Raw genomic sequence first — 25,331 nt, forward strand, 5'->3', positions numbered from 1 at the left:
CTGAATTCTTGCATTCACAAAATCTGTAATAGAATTAGGTTCTGGTTCTGGGCTGAAGTGTTCAGCCTTAATATTTTGTCAGTTCTGGGGATGAAAAAAAGAGGAAAAATAACATTTTTTTTGAACGGAAAAGCATAATTTGTTAATTTTTGATGGAACTGGGTTTTTATCATTATCATATAAAACTGCAAAGAATGTTCTAAGGTTTTTCTAAAAACAAAAGCAAAAGTCCCACAGCTTAAAGAGGCAATGGAATTGCAAGTAATAGCTTGGCAGCATTCCTCCCTTGCTACAGAATAGCCAGCTGCAAATGGTATGACTTTGTGATCTACTATTGTTTCCTGGGACTTGAGGAAAAAAAAAACTCAACACAAGGAAGCTTCAAAAACATTTATTTTTGTTACTAAGGTAGTGCTTTTCATTCATGCGTTCCCTTTGCAAAGTGAAATCATTTTATCCAAGAGATCAGATAAGCCCAATTCATGTTTAAAATAGACAAGAGGAAGCATTTCATTGCACCATGAATAACTGAATTCATTGCTATAAAATAGGGTGATAGTTACTGGCTATAGCCCAACTAAGGCATCACATACAGTACATGCATTTCTCCCATGGTATAAGAATCAAATGGCCTCCATAACAATTTATTTTAAGCATAAAACAAGGCTAGAAGGAAAAAAAGAATTAGCAGGTACACCCATTGCCAATCTTTCAGTTAAATTTACCAACACTGAGGATAAATTTGGTTAAGACCAAAAGATAAGAATATTACATGCTAGACAGAGCAAGGGAACCTTATATGAGGTGATAGTCTAATTTTCCTTTGCTTTCTTACTACAGGAAGTTATATCTTCATCACCAGACATTGAAATCACAGTAGATTTCACATCCGAGAAGAACTGAAAGAAGTAAGTGTGCGGAGCAGTATACTAAAAGCCTGGATTCAAACACAGCTATACTTACAAAAAAGCCTTTAAAATCATTGGGCTATTTTATTAGGTCCCACCAAAATCAAATGAACAACTCCCAGTGTTACTGCTCTGAATCCAACCAATAAATGGAAAAGAAGAAACCATTTCTGCTCTATGTATGTGCATTTGAATGTGTGCATTGATATATATACATGCATTTCAATCAGTTTGGCTTAGAAAATATCACACACATATATACACATATCCACCTGCCCAAAGATCTAAAAGATTATTATGGAGAATATATTAGGGCCACTCAATCTAGTCTATTTAACTTTTAATCATACTTGTCCATAATAAGAAAATAGAATGCCTGCAATTTCCCCTCCTGACTAGCCTTTTCTCATCCCAGTCCTTCCTATCCACAATGACAGTATGGACTGCATTTTTTTATGGTACTGGAAATGAACAGATTTTTTAATCTATATGTTCTATGTGTGTTATTATGCCAAATATCACTTTGGTTATAACAATGATACTCTGATAATGTGAGTACACTCCAGAGAACTTAGTGTTTAATTTAGAGTAGCTGAAGTGAATGTAATGATTTTATTTTCGGATTTAGAATTACTCCAAAATCCTCAGTGATCTACAAAAGGATTGAATATCCCATCTGCCCTTGTACACTAACATAAATCATTTGAGGCACATCAACAATTTGAAACAGAAGACTCTCATGATTGTTCTGTACATCCTTCAAAAGCTTCTCCATCTGCTTGCCTAGAAGCAATTCTTACTTGTCATTGGTGAATACAGAACCAAGTGGCCACATGTCCTACTTTACGAAGGACAGTCATCTATCTGAAGGCATCATTTATTTCTAGGATTATCTAATCCAATCCTAGTTTAAGACAAACTTGAAGAAAAGAGAGCAGGGTCTTGAAACTAAATGAGCAAAATACAACTAATCTACTATAAACTCCTGTATGATAATGATACAATATCCTGTATCTCATATTTAAATGACAATGATTTCTAAATCTGCATCTCATAACAATCATATGTGCAAATTATATTAATTCACTCTCCTCTTTTGACCTTTATTTTCATGATGCAGTAAGATCTGGTTTCAGTCACATTATGGATATCTTCCTGTAAATTTAAATAAACTAAATATATTATGAACAATTAGAACAAAATTAATAAAATCCAAGGGACTAGAGAATTAAGAATGGTCTATCTGCTATCCTAAAAACTATAAGGGACTGAATTTGGAATGGACACCCATAAACAATGCCAGTGCTAACATTCTGTTCTGTTCTATGTGGCCATCAGTCTCATCTCTGTCAAGGAGGCATATGTGAGTTAAGAATGGCCACTGATCCCACAATCTTAGTAAAATACCATTGTAAAGGATCCCAAGGGAAAGAATGTTTATTTTCAGTACTGAAAAGATTGCTTGTGATTATTCCCTCTTATATTATCCCTACTTTCTTACACCTTGAATTGTATGAAGGCGGATGTTAGATAAATGTAGCAAATCAATAAATGTTTCCTATAATAAGACAGCAAAAATGCAACATGTCACATGATAGCTCATAAAAACTCTTTTTCAGTGGATGTCTTTAACCAGAGACTGCACAGATGTTATCTGTCATCTCCTGCACTGAGCAGGAGACTGGGCTGAATGGTCTAAATGGCCTCTTCTGATTCTATAATTCCTCAGAGTGGGAGTGAGGAACCTATTTCCTCCTGTTATATTCAGACTACAATTCCCGGATTGGTGTAGGACAGAGTATACAGGAGGGCATCAGGTTTGAAAAGATTGGGATGAATAACGTCTAAGCTGTTGCTATGGTGTTTGAGCTGGAGTGAAAAACACGTTTCACTTTCACATAGGCAAGTGATCTATAGCCGATGAGCAGGTTTCCAAAAAAACGTTTTGAGGGACGCAAGGGACTTTGGTTTTCGGCTTTGTTTTTTTTCCAGATCAGCCAACTCCCCTGAAATTCGTTGCGAGCCAACTCCTAACTTTGTGACTCTCTTCTTACAGGACTTACTTCCATAACCAAACAAACAAACAATGTGATTTTTATGTCACAGCCTGAGCATCATCTCAGTGTGAGTGGAATGGATGAACGGGAGAAATGGCTTGCCTGGGTCCAGCAGATACAGAGCGTGTAGCTCTCCCTTCCTCTTGCTATGCAGACAAAGTTTTAAACAGGGCAGAGTTTTGAAATGGGATTAACCACTGTCCTGATGAGGCGAATCCCCTCACCGTTTCATGGCTGTTGCCATTGGTTATAGGATGCTCGGCATCAGGCAGAAGCAGCAACAGCAGCTCATGCTGATGGAAAAGAAAAGGTAGTGGATGGAGGGGAGCTGAGGGGTGGGGAGGCAAGCTGAGGTGCTGTCAGGGATTGGTTGCGCCTAATGTCAGTCGGAGCTATGGGCCCCAGCGCTTCCGCTGCTCCAGCTCCCCCTGAGCAGCTCCTAGAGCTAACTAAGGCGTGCGAGTGCTGAGAACCGGCACCATGCTTCTGATGCTCAGAGACTTCCCCCACCCCTAAGCCCTGGCTAATAACTGTTCCTGGGCATCCGCTTCCTAGGAGGACTGAGAGGAGGAGACGCGGGGCGGGAAAGCAAGAGTTAATTTTCAGCGAAGTGGACGACGATCAGCAAAAGAGTCAGAGAGAGGGAGAGAGACCGGGCGCTTTTCTTGCACAGTGGCCAAGTCGGAATTTAAGGAATCAGCAGCGCAAAAGAGCCCAGAGCTTCCCCAAGCGGGATACAAGGCGCAGCATCGCAGCATTACCCAGCCAGGTAGAAATGACATCAACTGGCAAAGAAGGCAGCGGAGCTCAACACGCGCAATATGTTGGACCCTACCGCTTGGAGAAAACGCTGGGCAAAGGGCAGACAGGTGGGTTCCTTGGCAGCCGCAGCAGCCGCAGCAGCAGCAACCCGGGGAGAAGGTGGCAGTTGCTGACGTGACGGAGACGGGGAAGTCCGGCCTCGCGGGTCCCTCCTTGTCTTGTTGCTGTGGCATCTGCTATCAAGGGGTTACTTGACGTGGTTTCTTTTTTTTTTTTTTTTTTGGTTAGGGCGATTTACATCTTGTTTTAAAGCCTAGCTTGCTTTGTGTGGATCACTCCTGGAAAGGGGTGGTGTTCAGATGACAGTCAAAGTGCCTGTGGGGAGGGGCTGATGGAATGGTGGTGGGGGGGAGAGAAGATGCTCAGCTGCTGGTCAATTTTGCTTTGATTCAGTGCATGGCTTTCATTTATTTCCTTTAAAAAAAAAGAATTGTGGATCACGAAGAGGAGGAGGAAACTGGGAGTCACCAGCAGTGTTTTATGACATCATGATTGAAAAGGGTGTAGTCTTGAAGGTGCAGTTGGCAGAGGTGTGGGGAACAGGAGAGAACACATAGAGTGCAATCTATGGCACCGTCTTTGTTGATTATTTGGAAGGCAACCAAAATGGGAGGGGGTGGTCACTAGGATGAGAAAAAAGAATGGCAAATCCTACCCTGGATGTCTTATTTTGTTTTCCCACCATACATTTCTGCTGCTAGTGGAAGATTCCCCATTCTGCAGTCAGATGCCAGAGATTTGTTGTTGTGGTTCCCTGAAAAGAACAATGGCAAGGAATATTAACAGGAGGAAATGGAGTGTGGGGCATTAGCTGGGAGCAGGTGCGTTTGCCCTCAGTGATATAATTGGATCCCCTCAATGTATTCAACGTTTGGGCTTGCCGGTTCTCTGCACTGCTAGATGCACTTCAAGGGCAGGCAAAGAGTAATGGCAAAGAAAGGGCCATGGCAAACACAACAAATCTCTTCCGGCCAGATTTCCCATATTTAGTTCTCCATTTTTGGTCATAGGTCCAGTCGGCCCTCATGTTTGGCAACCTTTGATTGAGGGACCCCAGAGTAAATTTCAGCTTCTCTGAAGTAACGTATGAAGAGAAAAAAGTAAGATAGATAGATAGATAGTTAGATAGCTATCTAGATAGATAGCTAGATTCAGACATTTATACCTCAAAACAGGTCTTTTTGGAGGCTTGTTGGTGTTAAGAGTTGTTCATTATGGTGGGATGATAAAACATGGTGCATTATGTTTTGCTCTCTTTTATAAAAAAAAGAAGACAGATGAGCTTTGCCCATCTGTTGTCTAAAGGATTTAATAGGCGTTTCCATCTCCAGCTGCTGCCTCTGTTCGCCTGTTTTCTTGTTGCCCTGCATGGCAGCAGCTCTGCAGTCCCCGCAATTTTTGGGGGGACAGAGTTAAAATCCAGATCTTTATTTGAAATAGGCCAAGCATTTCTGCAATGATGAAGAGCAACCCCTTCTACACACTATTTTTCTTCCTCCCCCCGCTCAAGCCCCATAGCAACTGCTTGTGGATCTTGTCAATGGCAAGGTTTATGGGAACAGCAAATAGTGCTGCTTTAAAATGGAAAGTGACTTTTATTTGTTTGCATCTTGCTCCTTCTCATATTGCAGCAGCTTGAAAATCAGTTCACCTTTATCCTCCCCAAAGCGGAGGAACATTAAATTCCTGCCAAACTGATTGCAGTATTATGGCGCACCAATAAAAACCCTGAATGCTGTTTCTGGAGGTGATCTTTTGCCTTTTGCTATGACCATGTAAAAGGCCTTAAATCCATGACTCAGTCTTGTCCTCATTACTGTGATTTTTGTCTGCTTCCATTTGAGGTCTCCCACTCTGCCCCCTCCCACAGAGTTTGGGCTGTCTCAAAAGCAACTACAACAGCAGTGTTTCAGATGGCTGATTCCCCACATGCTTTGCCAGAAGTAAGTCCCTCTGAGTTCAGCGGGACTTGCAAGTAAGTGAAGGAGTACAAGATTGCAACCTATAGATCTAGATCATACTGTGGGCTGTTATTCTGCTAGAGGGTTAACTGCAGTTTATCCTCCCCCTTCCTTTACTAATCTTACAATCTTCCTTCTGAGTGATTAGAGAGTGGGAGAGAAAGACGGGAGAAGAGGCAGTGCCTGTGTTCAGGGAGATGCTGCAGTCTACCTTTGCTGGTCTTTGAGGAACTGAATTAGAGCAAAATTGCTGTTTGTGATTTTACAGGAAATTGTAAATGAGCTTCCACTCTTCCAAATAGATGCACACATATGCTCATGCAATGCAGTGATACACAGATAAAATCTAAAAGTGTTTTAAAAACCCATAAGAATTAGTATATTTGGGTTTCAATCCTATGTGCACTTGTTTGGGAGGCAGAACTACTGAAATCAGTGGGACTTTCATAGAATTGGAAATATTTGTTTCCTTTCTCCCATATTCAACATGGATATAGTAAAAAATGATGGACAAGAGCAATTTTCTTTCCTATTGTACTTAGAATTTTTGAAAGATTCAGTGGTACACAGCCAAGCGATGCTTTTTTTGTCTGTCATTCTAGATTCCTCAAAGGGAGAAGAGGGCATTAGTAAGCTTCTGGCAGGGAGTATCTGAATATGTAGTTGTTCACTTGGAGGTTCAATAATCTTCTTCTGCTCAAGAGGCAGGCGATTCAATAAAGTTGTGTAAGCAGTCTGCAACTCAAGCAGAACCATATCCTAGCAAGAAGGAAAAATGAGGCATGGAAAGTGCTTGCTGACACTTTTAAGATAATTTCATAAATCTAGAGATATCCTATTGTCTCTTTTCTCCTGTAATTTCAGAACTTTTTGTATGCTATAGTCCTCCTCCCCACCCCTACTTCACTCCTGAAGTATTTCTGCTATGAAGTTCTTCTTTATTCCAAGCTCAGGACCATCCACCTCCTTTTCTATAAAATATGGTATACTTTTGAAGATCAAAGCTGAAGGTTGGATTTGGGAAGGCAAGTTCTGGTCCAGGTCCCATTTGAACTTTGAACTTCTTTAGCCTGTCCATAGTTTTAAATGGGAGGTTTGTTAAATGAGCATGAAACAAGGAGTTTTACAGACAAAAAGTCCAGATGCTATATCTATGCAGCCGTGGTGACATCTAGTCTTGCATATGCAAAACTGACCTGACAAACATACTCAGGACAGGATATATTTCAGAGGTTTGGATGATGACAATGCTATTTCTCCTTCAGAGCAGGGAAAGCAAAGCTTGTCCCGTGGAGTCTGGCACATCAGGCTGCAGCTAATGATTGATATCACAAAGGGAGGATTATGGTCTCCTGGTTTCAAAAGCAAGAGGAGGGCACTGAGCAAAGGGATACAAGAACATCTGCCTGCAGTCTTCCTGTAATATGGGCAGTGTGGCAAAAACTGGGGAAGAAATTCTTAATAATGCAGTGTAAGAATTCCATGCATGTATAATTAAATTAGACTGCTGTAATAAGACAATTGCCCCTTTGTTATTGTATAAAGCGGAGTTCCAAAGGGTTTGCTGTTGTTTTCTAAAACTTGACTTGCAGGGAATCCATTCAATGGGAGGAGAGGAGGAGATGCAAGAAATAGAGTGATAATATAATTTTACAAATGTGATTATTAGATTATGAGGAAACCTCTTGAAAATGTCGACCCAAACAAATTACTTTTAAAGGGGCGAGCAAGCAATGGTTCACATTGGACTGAAATACTGTGGCATACTTAATTATAGGAGGTTTGCACTGTAATTAACAGTAATCAACAAAAATGTAGTGGTTTTGTGTTCGCAGTAACACACCAGGAAACATTTGTGCTTGGATAACAAATCCAGTATGAAGACCAAAACACAACAATTCAGAAGTATTATTCAGATGAAGCCAAATTGTCTATATGAAACTGATATTTCAAATATTTCTCATAATATGGTTTTATTTAAAGCTAGTAATATCTTTGTATTTTGTTTTCACTTGACTGATCTCTATATACCTGTTTCAACGCTCCACTTCTCAAATATTTTAAAGCCATATTTGAGGATATTGCACTCATTTTACTATTGGCATATCCTAACCTGAACATTTATATGACATCATTATAGCAAGTTAGTAGGACTGAATTGCATTCCATGATCCTTTAGTTGTTATTAACTAGGATAATGATGAACTTGATAATTTTTCTTCCTAGTTGGATGTATTTTCCTTTTCAGAAACAGTTCTCAAATTTTGGTGGCACTTTTTTTTTTTTTCGTAAGAAAGCATTTTAGTGAGTATAATTCAGATTCTAAGCCCATTCAGAAGCATATACTATGGAGTAATGGAATTTCATTTCCATTCACAGAGTCAGATTTACTGTATAATACAAAGACGAAATTGCTTTGTGTGTTTGATTCTGTATAATCTAGATCAAACCTCCCCAACTTAATAGTTGAATTTCAACTATTATGTTTGCTGGGAAGTCTCAAAACTGTAATCAAGCATAGGTGGAAGATAGCAAGTTAAGGAAGACTCGTCTAACCTTATCAACTTGGTTTGAGACCTTTCTATGTGATGTCACTGTTTTAGTCCTATAGGTGGCTTGCCTTTGCTGATACATGGAGCTGTGCTGACTTTCTCCTCTGTACTTTTCAAACTTTTAAATCATGGTATCCTAAAGCAATGTTTGGCAGGATTAGAAATAGGAGACATCACTTTGTGGTCCTTCCAATCTCATAGAGCAACATTTGTAGGCCCAAATTAAATTGCTTTCCTACTGTGTATTCAGAACAACCATTTTCAATGAGTACCTCCTATTTGTGTTGCAATGCAACTTTTAAAATTTCTAGCATGGCTAACTCCAATTCCCAGAATTCCAGCAACGGTCACTTGGAAGGGTGCTGGTGGGAGGAACTGTTCCAAACTATGTAATATCAATGTGATTATTCAGAGATGTTACAAGGGGGGTGCTCTCAGTAAGTTACTGCTACCCAACCCAATTCTTCTTCTTTTTGGACTGTAAGAATGTGGTCTGGTACCTGAATTAAAACCTAGAAGTGGTGATCTATATAAAAAGGACTAACAATTGAAACTTAGTAAAGATAAGGGTGGACATACTGGTAGTAGGTAAAGTGGAATTAGATTTGCAGCATCTTCTGGTGAAAGTTTCCCAGTGCACATAGCTTCACAGTTTGGAAAAGTTACAGGATTCCTTGTTACTCCGGTATCAGTCATGGCCAGAAGAACTTTATCTAGCTATGTTTGGAGTTCCAGCTGTGTATAAACTACTGTTAACCTTGAAAAGAATTAAGAAGCTTGCATCTGGCATAAATATATCTGCCGTTTGCATGCAGACTGCCTGTTTCCCTTTGCTCAGATATTAGAAGACTCTCTTGCTGTTTGCTTTGCTTTTGTTTTGTCTGTATTAAACCAATATCTTATGATTCTGATCGAGTTATAAACCTGGCAAGAAAATACATCCATGTTTGAATTTTGAGTGAAGTACATCCATGTTTGAAATAAATAAATCGATCGATTTATAATGTGCTTGTGAGCTTCAATCTGTGGTCAAAAGTGGCCCAGACTAGAAATAGTTTTACATGTTCATGTGCTACTTTTGAAAAAGAAGACCTAATTCAGAAGGGAAGCCATGGCTGCCAGGAACATTTATAGCCATGGTATCTATGAATCTTAATAGAATTTATTTCATTTCAGACATGATTATGTTTGTATACTGAAGCACTGTGTGTTTTCAGGACAGTCTTAGAACTGAAGCTCTCGTCTCTTACAAGAAAGGCAAATACCTGAGTGCCATGATGTTTGATTGGCTCCTGATAAGGTAGAGAGGCTATATTTGGGCTGTAGAGCCAATAGGATATACTCTTACATCTCCATACTTGAGTTTCATGGGCTATTGACATTTAGGAGCTACATTAGATTATGAAAATTTGTTGGTGTGATATTTGGCACCTTGTAGAAAAGATAGAACCATCAATAGGTTCCCTCAAATAAGGAAAAATCAAGTCAGCTCTTGAAAAGCCTTTATGACTTAGAAATCATTGTGAATTAAACTAACTTTAACTCCTTAAAGCAATGTTTCTCAACCTTGGCAACTTTAAGATGTGTGGACTTCAACTCCCAGAATTCCCCAGCCAGCCATGTTGGCTGGGAAATTCTGGGAATTGAAGTCCACACATCTTAAAGTTGCCAAGGTTGAGAAACACTGCCTTAAAAGAAAGGAGAAGATATACCTGCTTTTCAAAAGGACATTTTCAGTAGTGAGCAACCCTTCTGAAACTTAGGAAAATTGTGATACATTTAGGTCAAATTCAGAAAACGTTTAAGAGTCAAAACTGCCATTTCAGAAGGCCGTAGGGAGCTAACTTTTTAAGAGTGCATTTGAAACTTAGAGCTTTAGTGTGGGTTGGTCTAAGCAAGATATGTTTAATGATGTTTTAATGCTGTACTGTGGCTATGCTTAATGGTATTTCACTGCTGTTTTGAAGATTTATATTACAGAGTTTTTTGGGTTATTTAGTCTTTTAGGTAAACTGCCAAGAATTTTGGGAATGGAAATACCATAAATTTCAGTAAATTAAATTGATAAATTTAAGTAATATGAAATAAAATTTGGAACTCAGAAGAACAAAACACAGAAACACACAAATAAACAATAAAAACATTTTTGCCTTGTAGCAACTACTGAGACTGTTTTGAAATATGCAGGTCATTTTTTGTAATTTATGTAATACTCTTTTGCTAGAGTGTCACATAAAAGTAGGATCACACTGTTTATATACTTGAATCTTAGATATTGCCAGGGTTAAATTAAAAAAAAAAATAACTTTGCTAGATTATTAAGATAACTTTCCCCTGTATATTCTTTTTTCATTCACCTAGTTTTTTATAAGTTGTCATTTAAATTAACAGTCATCAACTGAAGTAACTCAGAAGGTGATCAATAGTGACTAATATTAAAATGTCAATTAATTTGAAAAATAGTAACAACACATAGGTAACCTGAAGCAGAAACTGACTCTAATCTGAGTATTGTTAAAAACAACAACAACCGTGCATTAGGATAAGAAGAACAGTATGTATGGTTAATTAATTAGCCAAATCCACTGAAAATTCAAAATGAAGCAGGGACAACAAAATCAGGGAGCAGAAAATAGCCAGAACAGCTCAGTGACAACTGATCATGTTCATGTGCATGAATGTTAGCTGACAGGAAGGAAATCTAGACATGGGGAGGTAATGGAATGGTTTTAATCGTGAACCAAAGCACTTCTCACTGCATTAAGGCAATCTAAATCATCCTGAAGTGTCATGACGTTATCAGTGATGCCGAGATTATATAACTGAGCTGAGGAGGGAGGAGATTGGAGTGGAAAAAAAAGTTTATGAAATCAGCCTGTGAAAGTTACAGGAGAATTTTGAAAATCAGTCTTTTTTAGGTGCTTCAGGAATTGTTGACTGAAATCTATGGTGATGTCATTAGCTTGAAGCAAGATATAACGACTGCTTACATCGGTAGATCAACAGACAAAAAATGATAACTTCAGCAAGTCATTGTCAGGAAAGTACTGTTTATTCCTGAAAATTGGCTTTCTGGCTCAGAGTCTCTAAAGTCAATTGATTGATCTGGGAGCCAGATGGCAAAATTAATCCTGGATGGTAGCAAGCATAAGATACTGTTTTTCTATTGTGTAGCAAGAGCAAAGACTAAATTTCTAATATTTCTTTTTTACGTGGCTAATAGGCATTAGGTTTACATATGAGCAAAATGTCAGAATGGTAACCAAATCTGTTGATGCCAGTATTTTGTGAAGTACATTCTTTATTGATTGGACAAACAGAAGTGACATGAAGCTTCCTTCAAATTGGTTTCTCTGGGAAAAAGGAACTTTTTAAAATTTCAAACCAATTGTGTTATGGTTTGGATTGTACTCCTTTGTGATTTTCTGGATTAGAAACAATTCAGTAACCCTAACAGAGGAGCTTAAAAACATAAAAAAGAACAACATGAACCAGTGTTTCTTCATACACAACATTTTTATTACTGGGGACAAATGTTGCAGACATTCCATAAACAAAGAGTGCCCATCTTTTAATTGAGAATTTACATATATCATTGCTTGGCCACATAAGACTGCATAATTCCCTATTCCAATAAAGTGGCCCATGATTCCAACTCATTTGATCATTGAATTTAAAATCTGTTATATACATAGGACCCTGAGAAGCAGATGCTAATTTTCTCAGTGTCATTTTTAATCTAAATCTATCTAATGATTTCTTCTCCTTTTCTGCAGCTTGATTCTTGTATATATGCTCACTGTTGAATATGTGCTTCCTCATTATTGATTTCTTATCTGAAATGACATTGCTGGTTCATCTGGTTGGTTGAGCATTTCTGGATTTTGATTTCATATGTGATGGCTCCAATCCAAAAAGCCATCAATGGAGCAGAGAACTATGTGCTCACATAGCCATCAGACAGATGACCAACTTTGATGTCAAACACCTGCTTGAGGGGAAAAATAGGGGCCTGGATTCAGTCTTTCTCCCTAACAAAGTGATTGGCTTTTTTCAAAGCTGACTGCATCAAACCATCTGGATATCTGGCTGGTTCCATTGCGGTATGGATATACAGGTGCATTTCCAGTTAATGGTCACATGTAGAAAAGCTAGGAAAGACGTTTATTTGTTAATCTGATCAGTCCATATGTATGAATTTTTACTATATCAGTTGGTTTCGTTCCAATAAAGTGATCCAGTCATAAATGCCTATTTCTACGTGTAGCTTTTGTTATGCTGGATATCTAAGCTGGTTTATTTGTACAAGTAAATCTTTAATTTTGTGTTTTTCTCTTTACTATGAAACAATTATTATTTAATGTAAGAATTATTCTTACTAACATACAAATGTAGAACATGGTTGTTTCATTTATTTTACTAGGGGTCTCCTGCTGTTTGGTTATGAATCAGGAGACTAATACCTTTTAACATTGTGAATAATTGGTGTATGATATAACTGTAGTTGTAAATTATGACCATTTATCTATTTTTTCTTTTCAACTACTAAGTGTCCAAAGTAATATGGAAGCAATGCGTGTTTATTCTGAGCTTAAGGCCCATTGATTACGTGTTGTATTTTAGCATTAGTCTCAAGTGAGGTATTTTCCTACTTCGGAGAAGGTATGTTGGGTAGATGTATTATAATGCTTTTCCCCTCTCTTGAATAAGCAATCTAACTTGAGCTACCACTGATACTTGCAGACTCCATGTCCTATGGAAGGGTTTGTTCCAAACTTACAGAAAGGCATGGGCTTAGCTTCTTAACAAAAACTGAAACACGGAGAACACGCTAATTTGGGCAATAATTTTATTCTTGATGTCATAGTCAGATTCAGGATCTAGTATTGCCTCTGAACAAGTTCTGTTTCTGTTCCCTTGTTATTTCCCATGTGCTCATGTAGCAAAGAATAATTATTAAGACTGCAAGTGAAAAATAGGCCAAAACTAAAAATAAGTGTATAAAAATAGAAGGCTTAAATATATGAAGATTGAGCAGTTTCTTCAATAATCCTTTTTATGACATAGACATATATTACAAATCAGGCAGTTAAATGTCCTTGTTAAATTTATATCCTACCCTTTCTTCTAGGCATTGAAGTCTGTGTATATAGTACCCCCTCCCATTTTTTTTCCTCACACAACACTGTGAGGTAAGTGGAGCAGAGAGACATGATTGGCCCAAAGTCACCCAAATGAGCTGGACTTGGACCTGGATCTCCTGAATCCTAGTGCAGCACTTTAACTACTATGCCACATTGGCTCTCAGTTGCATGCCTTAGTGACAGACATTAAAAAGTGGATACAACATGTGTAAAATGTTGTATTACATTATAGGCCTGTGAAAAAACAATAGTAGAGGTCCTATCCTGGGACTCCTCTAGCTGGGCATGTTCCATCATCAGCCACCATTATAAATTGGCGCAAAACCTGCCAGATTATTCAGATAAGATAAGATAAGATAAGATAAGATAAGATAAGATAAGATAAGATAAGATAAGATACAGCTGGTGGCAATTGAAGGGATGATTAATCATTAGAATTCTAAGAAAAGAGTCTGAGACATCCAATTCTAGTCTGCAAGAATATATCTTGAGGTGTTCTTTCAAACAAAAACTGAGCTGGTAAGTAAGAAAAATGCATGAAAAGGGTTGTCTTTATATCTTCATACATTCATAGGCAGAGATAGGATGGTAGATACGACTATTTTCAAGTGTTTTACTTTTTATTTATTTAAGATTCCAGAGGTTAGTCGGAAACTGTTTTCAGACAGCCATTTAGTAAATGTGCTTCTGGCTGCCTGCACAATTTATCAATAACTGTCTCCCTACTTCCTGAGGCTTGGCTATTTGTAAGACTACAGTTTTGCAGAAAAAATATTCTTGGAAGTAAAAAGGAAGGTATGATCTTGAGTTCATTTCAATTCTGTGATCCACACTTACATAACAGATACTGGGTTTTGCAGGTTCGTTTCAACACAATAAGAAAACTGACATAAACCTAGTTCTCTAGCCTGTTAATTAAAATGGTTTTTGACTGGTACGTAGATGATGAAGGCTATGTTTACCTTGAAAAAGTGATAGACCTGGATTTGCAAATACGGCTAATTACTAATGAGACGTTAATGGATTGACCTTGGTGGAGGCATCCTCCAAGGGAAGATTTTAATTTAAAGGGAATATTTTATTTATTTATTTGTTTATTTATTTATTTATTTATTTAATATCCCGCCTTTTAAATTATTTTTATAAATAACTCAAGGTGACGAACATACCTCATACTCCTTCCTCCTCCTATTTTCCCCACAACAACAACCCTGTGAGGTGAGCTGGGCTGAGGGAGAGTGACTGGCCCAAAGTCACCCAGCCGGCTTTCATGCGTGAGGCGGGACTAGAACTCCCGGTCTCCTGGTTTCTAGCCATATATATATATACACATACATGCATACATACACACACACACACGCACACATACTGTATATACACATACATACACACACACAAACACCTGATTCTAAATACGTCATTACATTTTTATGTACATTGGCCAGTCAAACAGTATGAAAAACAAGTCTACAGTAATTCTATCCAACTGAATGTTGATTAAAAAGATCAGCTTGTGGTGATGTGCGGGCCCCAGGTTTATAATAATTTTTCAGGATCTCTCCTCTAAATGAATTCCAACTTGGTTGCCCTCTAGGATACTGACACACCAAAGCAATTGTTGTGTTTTCTCAAGCTCTAATCATGGAACAATATTAGGGCAAGCACCTGTACCATCAGGTGTGTGGCTGCTCAATATGCAGACCTAGCTGAGATGTGAATATGATCATTCAATAGTTTCTTATAGGAGAATTTGACTCCTATGAAATTAGAATTTGAGAGAGATATTTGAGGTTATCATATTGTGCTTCTCGATCATGCCTAACGTTTCTTTTTAGCAGTATCTCCCTCCTTAAACCATATGGTGCCAGGAATTTTCATGTCTTAATTTCTGTCTACTTTGTAAAAGTTGAATGAAGTTTTTCACTGGCTTCCGTCTGTGCACATCAGATTGGCAACATTCAGATGACTGAAACACACTGACCCCAAGATTCTTCTTAAATCTTCATTCTTGTTGTTATGAGGACAACTAAATTATTAAATGTACACAAAATGAAATGGTTTTGTTACATGCCAGTAGGGTTATACAACCCATATAATTTATAGCTCTCATTGTGGTTTGACATAAGGGATGTGATATAAGACAAGAGAAGCAACTAAAATCTAAGCAGCCAGAAGAAAAGAAATGTATTTTTTTCCTGCACAATTTCGATTATTTCTACCACTTTCCACCATTTCTCATATGGGAATATGAAGAGATATTGTTTTAAATATGTCCTTTGATTGTGCAAAGTCGTTTTAAAAATGTTATATTGTTAATGACATATTAATGTCCTACAGTAATAAAAAGTCCTTTCGGAGAACCAAGACTTGAAGTAGCCCTGTTGAGAACTATTGTGCCTTAATACTGGATATGGATCTGAAAGCAGACTTAAAACTTGATTTGAGAAAGGGAAAAGAGGCAATTCTGAATTTGGAGAAGGGGAGGAAGAGGCCCCCATTCCACATTCTCATGCTAGATATGTAATATTTTATCTCCTCCTCTCTGCTAGAGAGAGGGTATTTAATGCCGAGAGGTGTTTGTGTGGAGTTAGGCAAGATCAGATTTAGAATGGTGCTTGGTTAAAACTATCCTTCCATCTATCATCCTGTGTTTTTAGTTTATTCACATTTGCTTTGTAGAAGCGGGCTGCTGCATGGGGCTGTATTTACTCTGTGCTCTGGAGTACTTCTGAGCATTGTATTGGAGGGCAGCATTGTGATAATGGACCTTAAGTTCTGATCTCTGCTGGAGAGAGAGTGTTTTACAGTGCCTTCAGTGCTGGGGGGGGCTGCCAATTCTTAGCAGACACTTAGTGCTCACTGCTGCTGCTTTTAAAATCTTTTTCTTTGCTGCTTCTCCCCGTTGCTCTTTGTTCGCATGAAGAAACTGTTGCTCCACCAATTCATGACATACAACTCTGCCTTTTCCCTGGAAGTAGAGGGGCGGCTTCTGTTAGGGATGCTACCCCTTACCGCAGTGGTTAAGTAATTGCATAAGGAAGAAGATCTGCCTATCGATCATTCTAGAGCAGTGTTTCTCAACCTTGGCAACTTTAAGAGGTGTGGACTTCAACTCCCAGAATTCCCCAGCCAGCAAGGCTAGCTGGGGAATTCTGGGAGTTGAAGTCCACACCTCTTAAAGTTTCTAAGGTTAAGAAACACTGCTCTAGAGCTTGACCATTCTAACACTTGATCGTTTTAAAGCAGTTGGGAAGAGTAAATGTGAGCGCTGTATTGATTGTCATTATATCTCTTGTGCAGTAATACAGTCTAGTCCTGTGGTTTTCAATGTGTGGTGTATCGATCCTCAGGTAGTTTGCCACAATTCATAGGCCAGAACCTGCCTGCCATTTTGGCCCTGACTCTGTATGCATGCCAGTAGTCAGCTGCTGAGACTGTCTCACTGTCCTAGTCCCTGCCTCCCCGTGCATGCTGACAGTCAGCTAGTTGAGAGTACTATATGTTTGCTGCCTCTACCTCAGCTCCCCATGCATGCCAACAATCAGCTGGCAAAAGTCTGCATGCCATCTCAACTCCTGCTTCCCTATACACGCTGACAGCTTGGGAGACACTGCTCATTGCTCTACCTCCTGCTACACCCCCAGCAATCAGCTGGTGATAGCTTGCTTGCCACCTCAGTCCCTGCCTCCCTGTGCATGCTGACAGTTAGCTGGTTGAAAGCATATTCATCTGCCTCCACCCTGCCTCCCTGTTCATGCCAAGCAGCCTTTCTCAACCTTTCAACCCTGGAGGAACCCTTGAAATATTTTTCAGGCTTCAGGGAACCCCTGCACATTCAGGCTCAAGTACAGGCCAGAAGTTGCAAAATTATTATATTCGTTTTATGTGCAGGCCTGTATATATGCGTTAACAGTGTTTTTAAACTAAAAATAAAGAATGAAATAAAGAATGAAACTTACCTCTTTAATGTGAAGTTGCCTGAATTTGAAACAATCTTTTAAATAGATCATGATCTCCCAGGAAACCCCTGGTGATCTCTTGCAGAACCCCAGGGTTCCACAGAGCCCTGGTTGAGAAACTCTGATACCAACAGTCAGCTGGCAAGAGTCTACTTGCCACTTTAACTCCTGCGTCTCTGTGCATGCTGACAGCTAGCAAGAGCCCTTTTACTGCTTCTGCTTCCTGATCAACAGTCAGTCCCTGCCTTCCTGTGCCCCAGGAGTAGAACAGTGGCTGAAAACTGGGTCCCTGAAGCATAAAAGTGATAATACACGTAACCACATAAGTACTAAATTTCAGAAAATTGACAATAGTGAACAGTGCTGTTACCAACAGTAAGTCTGCACATTCTGTGTCAATGATCTCACATAAGCAACTGAAAATGAAAGGTGTAAATAGAAAATATGATTATGAATCTATAAAAATGGCATTTCATTTGAGATTCACCTATTCCTAGCTCCTTACTTTGCTGATTTCTATTGAAGTACATTCTTGGCCAGCAAGTTTGGGTTGAGAGTTGTTATTAGAAATATAGGATACATAAAATAATTTAAATGATAAATATTCATTTTGTTTATAAATATGTGTGTATGTGTGCCTGTAGATAGATAGATGCAACACTTAGTTTTAAAAGGCCTTTAAAATGGAATAGATAAGAAGGCAAAGACAGACACAATCATAATCATCATCTAATTCACTGAAAAAATTGAGGTCCCATGCTCTTAAATTTGAAAATGTGACTGGGAGGTGGGTGGGCTCCATTGGCTTGTCCCCACATTTTGTGAATGTTTATTAAAAGTCCACAATTGCAGGGAAAAAAATGGTTTGATTTGTCACTGAGGTAAAAATATTGAATACTTTAAATGTGAAAGAGGCAGTGCTGTTCAGTTAGTTCTTCAACTTACAAGCTGGCCTGCTTGGATGATATGCATGTTTATTAAGGCTGTGCAACTTGGGGGATTCATTCCTGAAGATGTACTTTAAGAATATGTGGAAGCACAAATGTAGCATGCTGTAACACATCAAAGCAGCTCACAGGACTGCTGCCAAGAGGCTAAAATATGTTTATAAGCTAAAACAATTGAAGAGCACTAGGATTTCTACTTCTCCTTTAGCTAATGAAAATGCTGTTTGTAGGTACATGGACCTCAGTAAATTTAGATGTTAAAAAGAAGCAGTTGTAAAGACTCAGCTTCCTAGTTTCACAAATCTTTCAGGACTTTTGAAAGAATATTGACTATTTACATTTTTGTCATGGAGATTTTAAAGATCTGCTGCCAGTCAGAATGATAAATCAATATAAGGCAACTTCATACTAATTTTTGTTGCTACAATGGCCCTTCAGATGGTAACATGACAGTGACAAATGCCATCTGATTCATTATATTTCGTGTTTCACTCTAAGACTTAAGTCATGGGTTTGCCAACCATTCCCCAACTTCAGTCAAGAGAGTATAAATAAAAGAGAGAAAAAACATGTCCATGGTCTATATTAACTATCAAACTTTGGAGATTCTTTAGAGCCTGATTTAGGGTGTTCTGTCAATGCTCTCAGACCTAATTTGGACCAGCTGGTATTAGTTAGTTTAAGCTGTCGTGGCATAATTTTTTTGCTAATATTCAAAATTATGTCTTTTAACTATTGGTTTTGTCTGTGACGGATGGGCCTCATGTACTTGTTATAAGGATGTCCATGCATGATGTATATCCCTATTAATAAATGCTTTTTCAGGGCATTCGGATTTATTCTGTCTTTAGTATCTATTGTCAGATAAGGATGAAGTGATCTCATTAAAGGTCTCTAAATATTGTTGCATTGTATGTAGAATCTGTATTACAGTGACGACTTGGTATTAATATGTTTAGTGTAGCATTGTCCTGATTACCAGGAAACACACTGAGGCGAGGACTTGGTCTCTAATATTTATTAGTAGTACTTAACAAGAATCCTAACAAACTGAGAAAGCGTGGGAAAACCCAGCCATATAAACCCCAAAGGTTAAGGCGGTCCCGATCTGTGTCTCTTTGAATGGCTGAACAGTTCCTCAGTGCTACGCATGCGCTTGACAGTCTGGGTGAGAGCCCCCTGCTCGCCATCCTTACTCATGACAAGCATATAGTTTTAGCAATTTTGCCAGTGTTGTGTTTTGGTCTTTCACCACAATGATAAACTAATCTTTTAATGAGTATTTTAAAATGTTTTTATTGAACAGCTTCTCAGTCACCCTCAACTTCATTAAGACCTTAGGATGGGACAAGATAGAAAGTAAAAGGCTTTCTCTTTAATGTGCTATGCAATGAGCAACCTCTTTTTAACTCTAGTGGATTGTATAGTCCTTTGACAAATGCAGACTCGAGCATCATGTTCTCTTCTTGCCTCTCACTTTTGCTATAATATATTGCCAATGGGCTTGGAGAATTACCAAATAATTATTGTTCTTGCTGGCAGTGTATCTAGGACTGGGAGAGCGGGGGAGTTGAAAGCTCAGTGTAAATATTTGATTTTTACTGTCTGTTGAGCCACATCTGTTGTCCCACCTCAATGAATGAGAATGCAGGTGATTTCCTTCTGGCTACCGCTCAATGGGGAGGAATGAATAGTAGTTCTAGAACTCAGTGCAGTCAGGAACAAATATTGTCAAATATTGTCAAAGGGGCAAGAAAAAAACAAAAAAGCTGTCCCTTTACTTGCCAAGGTTTTATGCATGGTCGAGAAAGAGCGAGTGATGGGAAATGCAGTGGGAGTCCCCTTGCCCTGATGGGATTCCCTAACTGATTTCTCAAGCTGGATTTCCATCACTTGCAAAATGCTGGAAGCTGTGGAAACAAATATCTGTGTGTGGAGTAAGATCCTGAGAGAGCAAGAAGGAATTTGGTACCCTGGCAATTGTATAAACAATCCTTTCCTAAAGAAGGCCCTTAAGGAACAACAGAATCTCTCTGTTTCTGTGTGTGGATGAGTATGTATGCTCTCTAGGTGTGCCTATGCAATTGTTGTCATATAAAGACAAAGCTCAGTACTATATTCAGACTTGGCAAAGGCATACTTTATAACCCAGTTAAGTACAGGCAGAGGGGCCATAGCCACGAGCTGAGTAGCATTTGAGAACCTTTATGCTTTGCAGGTCCCAGCTGATAAAATTAAATTTCTCTGGGAAGGAAGGGAGGGAGTAGCCAGACTTCAGTGATAACAGTTAACAGTAACTGTGAATCTATCTCATGTTTTCTCTCACTCTCATATTCTGTTGATATTTTCTACAGCTTTTCAACTGATCTGCTTAAACACTCCAGATTCACAAGGGACATGGCCAAGTGGTGATGACTGAATTTTGAAATTGCATTAAACATAATACAGCTTTCTCCTTTTCTGCAGTGGGTATCTTTCAGGTGTCTTTGATTATGCAAGTTGTAGTTTAGCATATCCAAAGGGAAGGCTGGTCTAACGTAAGAGATTGTAGCCCAGAATTGGAAAAACTGATCTCTAGCTTGAAACTATCATAGTGCTTTCAGGTAACTACGAATATTAACAGTTATGTGGGCTGTGTGTAGTGGCTATTGGAGGCAATGAGGAAAACGTAGAATGTGTACTGAGATAGGAGCTCCAGCTATTCTAGCCTCACAAAATATGCACAGGACTCATTTAGAAATCCCACCTACTGTAAGTTACATAATTTGATTGCTGCATAGGCTGCTTCGCAATTAAGACTGCTGGAATTTCTCTACTTAATAACTAAAAACCTTTTAACTTTTTATGGTTTGTGAGTCAGGGAGGGCACAGTTTCTTTTTCATTTCCATTTATTATGTTCTATAGAACTGAGCTGCTCACGTGAGGACATTCAATTAAAAGGGAGACATGTCAACTTTATTGCTTTCTCTTTTTAGCACCAGCCTTGTTGCCTAAATTTGGATTCCCTTGTTACTGAGGGACTGATAATTCCAAAGATGCTGCTCTGTTTTTAATATGAAGGAGTAATTTGGCCTTTTAGTATGAGTTCTTGCTGTGTTCGAATGCTACCTGTGCCAGAATGTAAAAATGAACCCTCCAGGGCTGGATCAGATTTCTTCTGCAGTAGAAGTTAAAACAGAATTAAAGGCATATAATCAGCTGATGCTCAGGAATTTACTGCAGATTTGCAAGAGGAATACTAGATGCTCTCAGGCTCCGTTAAAATCAATAAGAGTGGATTTACTCTGCTTTACAAATTAACAAAGATTATCTTCTAATGCCGCCAAACTAGATTTTATTTTATTTTATTATTTATTTTGTTATTGCATTGCGGACATTGCAATACAAAGAATAAATGTATGGGATGATTTTCTCTCAATAATTATTTTTGTCTATGATACCCTTTCCTGATCTGGTGTCTCCCAGGCATGTTGGACTATTATGCCCAGAAACTGGAAAAGGATGATAGATATGGTAAAGTAATATGAAAAATTAATGGTGTTTCATGGTGGAATATGGATTGTAAATTGTTGATTTTATATCCTAACTAGATTCATTGCATGAATAAAATGACATTAGTACAGTAGGATTCATGATTTATAAGTAAAGCCAAATGGTCTATCCAGACTACTATAGTATCAATATTGTTGGGACATCAGAGGTCAAATTCAAGGGAATGACTGCTGTTTAGGAAGAATACTGTTGTCGAATGTAGTACTATATGCCATTTTGGAAACTGCTGAAATCTTGTCTAGTATTTCTAGTCACGCAAAGGGATGTGCTTCAATGTGTAGCACCCATCCATGTGAAGCCTGAGGGTGGGTCATCTTAGAGGAAGACACCCCAAGTGTTTATTACCTGTGGCATGTTCTGGCCCTCCGTGCACAAACCCAGGCCCTGGACAGCAGACTTGTGGTCGCCCTGACTTTCAGCTGCTGCTTTGTAACGCCAGGTCAATTAACAACAAGGCCCCCTTCATATGTGATTGAATATGGAGGAGGGAGCAGACCTGGCATGTATTACCAAAACCTGTCTGGGCGTGGAAGGAGGTGTTCCTCTTCTGGAGATATGCCCAGCCAGGTTCCAAGTTTGCAAAACCATAAACCATCAAGCTTTCAGTCCTAGTGTCGGCAAAAAGTCCGTAAAGGGTTACCAGAGCTTTATAACAACGCATCTTGTTTTAACCTTGATCAAAGAAACCAACTTTATATTCCTTTCTTTTACTTCTAACAGTTTTGATCTTTTATTCATTCAGATGTTGTCTTTATTTTTCCCATCACGGAGGCTTCTTCGAGGCTTTAGCAGATCTCTATTGTAAATCCGGTGGAAAGCCATTATCCAGGTCATTGTCTTGGTTTGTCTTTTGTATTTCCTTTGATTTTCAAATCCTTAACCATTTTCTTTTGTGTATCCAGTAAAAAGTCTTCATCAGGGTTGTTTTCTTGGCTGTTCTCTATCTTGTAATCCATACTTTTTCCTATCATTTGTATTTTGAGTTTGAATGCCTTGTCTGTTTTGTAATCCACACTTTTTTAATCCAATATTTCTGATTCTACTATTTCTGCATCAAGCAAAATTTGTTTCACGTCTGTCATTCCTTCATTAACATCTTTTAGACATAGTCTACCCACAGAAGCAGACATCGTTACTGATATTGTTGATATTGTAGCTACTAATTTCTGGCCCCATTCTTTGAAGATCTCCTTTAATATTTCAAATGTATAGTATTTTGTGTCATTTTGTAAATCCCAATCCTAAAGGCAAGTTTTTTTTTCTTTTTTGCCTGGACTTTAGTCCCCTTTAGTGTCCAATTTAAATCATAAGGTCTCTTATCTCTCTTATGACTTGTGGTAGTCAAAATAATTCTGGTTCTCACAAAAAGCTGTTTATTTTATATATTAATTCTAAAACCTTACAGTAAAATTTTCAATAGTCCAAATTTGTTTGGACCCTTAATTCATTTATAACTTCTTTAGTTCAAAATCTTGTTTAGCTTTTTGCCATTTATTTCAAATTCTTTAAGTTCTTAAACCTATAGTTAATGTTTCTTTTATTCAGGAATAAAGGTACATTTACCAGGTGACTTTTCAGACTTGTCATTCTGAAGACCTCTGTAATGGAATGTGAGAATGACCATGGAAGATGGGGGAAAGAGATGCTGCCTAGGGAATGATCAGATAAAAGGGGGAGGGGCCCACAACTGAGTAATGACAGAGGAAGAAACTTAGAAAAGATCCACCCTAACTGATCAGGCACTAAAAAAGGGACAGGAGATTTGTACTTTCAGACTTGCAAGATTCTGTTAATGTAATCTTACAGTAAGGTAGAAGTAGCTCATCTGGTTGTGTTTTCTGTCTGGTTTATTTGGGATGGCTGACAACCTCTAATAGCCTTAAGTTATTTAAATAAGCAGTTTCCAAAAATTATTAGAAGTGAGGTTAGAGAACATAGTGATTGATCCCTTCATCTTCCGCCATTCAGACCCATAGGAGACGGCTGTCCTGTGGTCTTCTCATGAGAAGCAGCCATCTGGAGCACATGTGGGCAGTCTCCCATCCTCTCCTTGTCCAAAGAGGTTCCAAAGAACCAGTCTATTCACCCGTTCTTTGGTCGTTGCTGCAATTGTCATCTCCGCTCTCCACAGAGATATGTTTAGCTCACCCTGCCTCCACCGGAAGTCCTGTGGCAGCATCCCTTTCTGAAGACTTTGTGAAACAAAGATGCGGCAGCTGGGAGAACTTCCAGATGGGGTCTTTGTGCCACTGCAGAATGATTTCTGCAGCTGGGTAGTTCCATGCCTCCTTTCTGTTCAACAGCTGAGTTGATTTATGATAATTGAAACGGCAGCAAAACTAGTCTTTTCTTTGAAATGTTGCAGCTTTGGGGAGATTAGGGGCAGTTCCCTATTTGCCAGAGCTATTGCCTCATTCTCCCTCTCAGGTTGTGGCATCCAGCCACTCAAGCAGCTCTTTTAAGATGCTTTGACAGCTTTTCAGCTTTTTCTCATAGGAATTACTTATATATATTTTTCCACATATAAGCAATTTATTTTATTTCATTTTTCCTATGAAATGGGTAGTGAGGGATTATTTTTTTTTAAATCCCAGGCTGTAACAGCTTGGGGCAAGGCATGATTAAATGACATTCTTTGATTCTTCATCTTAGCCTGAGGTTGGCAAAAATGAAGATGATCACAGATCATCTTCAAACAACTTTTGAAGAATTTGGGGATTGAAATGTTGGCAGGGGAAGAAGTGCCAAAATCCAGCAACTCTAGTTCATGGGCAGGCAACCTATGGCCCATAACCTCATGTGGCCTCCAAGCCTAATGTTTGCATCACATACAGTTTTTGCTGGCCATGATAACTGAAAACTGGTGATGTCATTTGCTGCCATTTTGAGGCAGGAAACTCATTAAAATATAATGGAAGTCATAAATAGGTTTAACATATCTTTATAACCAAAGAAAGACCACAACCACTCCTAGAAAAAACTCAGAAAAACTAACAAAAATACAGGTAGTCCTTGATTAGTGACCACTTGTTCAGCGACTGTTTGAAGTTATAACAGTGCTGAATGAGGAGACTTAAAATGAGTCCTCGTAGTTGCAGTTGTTACACTGTCCCCACAGTCATGTGATTGCAATTCAGGTGCTTGGCAACTGGCTTGCAATTATGATGGTTGCAGTGTCCTGTCATCAGGTGATTGCCATTTGAGACCTTCACTGCTGGCCTCCGACAAGCAAAGTCAATGCAGAAACTGGCAGGGGGGTCAGAAATGGTGATCACTGACATTGTGCCTAACGACTGTGAGGGATTCGCTTAACAGCAGCAACCAGAACTGCTGTCCTAAGTTGGCATGGTCACGTGACATTGCATTCTAGGATCATGTTGCTTAGCGATGGAGTTGTCAGTCCCAATTACCATTGTTAAGCAAGGACT

At 38.8% G+C, this 25,331-nt stretch overlaps 1 protein-coding gene across 3 annotated transcripts in view; it reads left to right on the forward strand.

The window, feature by feature from the left end:
* Positions 1-3,428: 3,428 nt before the first annotated feature.
* Positions 3,429-25,331, forward strand: part of BRSK2 (BR serine/threonine kinase 2) — a 449,278-nt gene continuing 427,375 nt past the window's right edge. For all 3 annotated transcript variants that reach the window (XM_063289323.1, XM_063289325.1, XM_063289324.1), the window contains exon 1: positions 3,429-3,834. In XM_063289323.1, coding sequence (XP_063145393.1) covers positions 3,741-3,834 — 94 coding nt within the window. In that variant the 5' untranslated portion in view covers positions 3,429-3,740. The remainder of the gene's footprint in view (positions 3,835-25,331) is intronic.

This window comes from Candoia aspera, chromosome 1 (assembly GCF_035149785.1).
Source record: "Candoia aspera isolate rCanAsp1 chromosome 1, rCanAsp1.hap2, whole genome shotgun sequence".
Lineage (NCBI taxonomy): Eukaryota > Metazoa > Chordata > Lepidosauria > Squamata > Boidae > Candoia > Candoia aspera.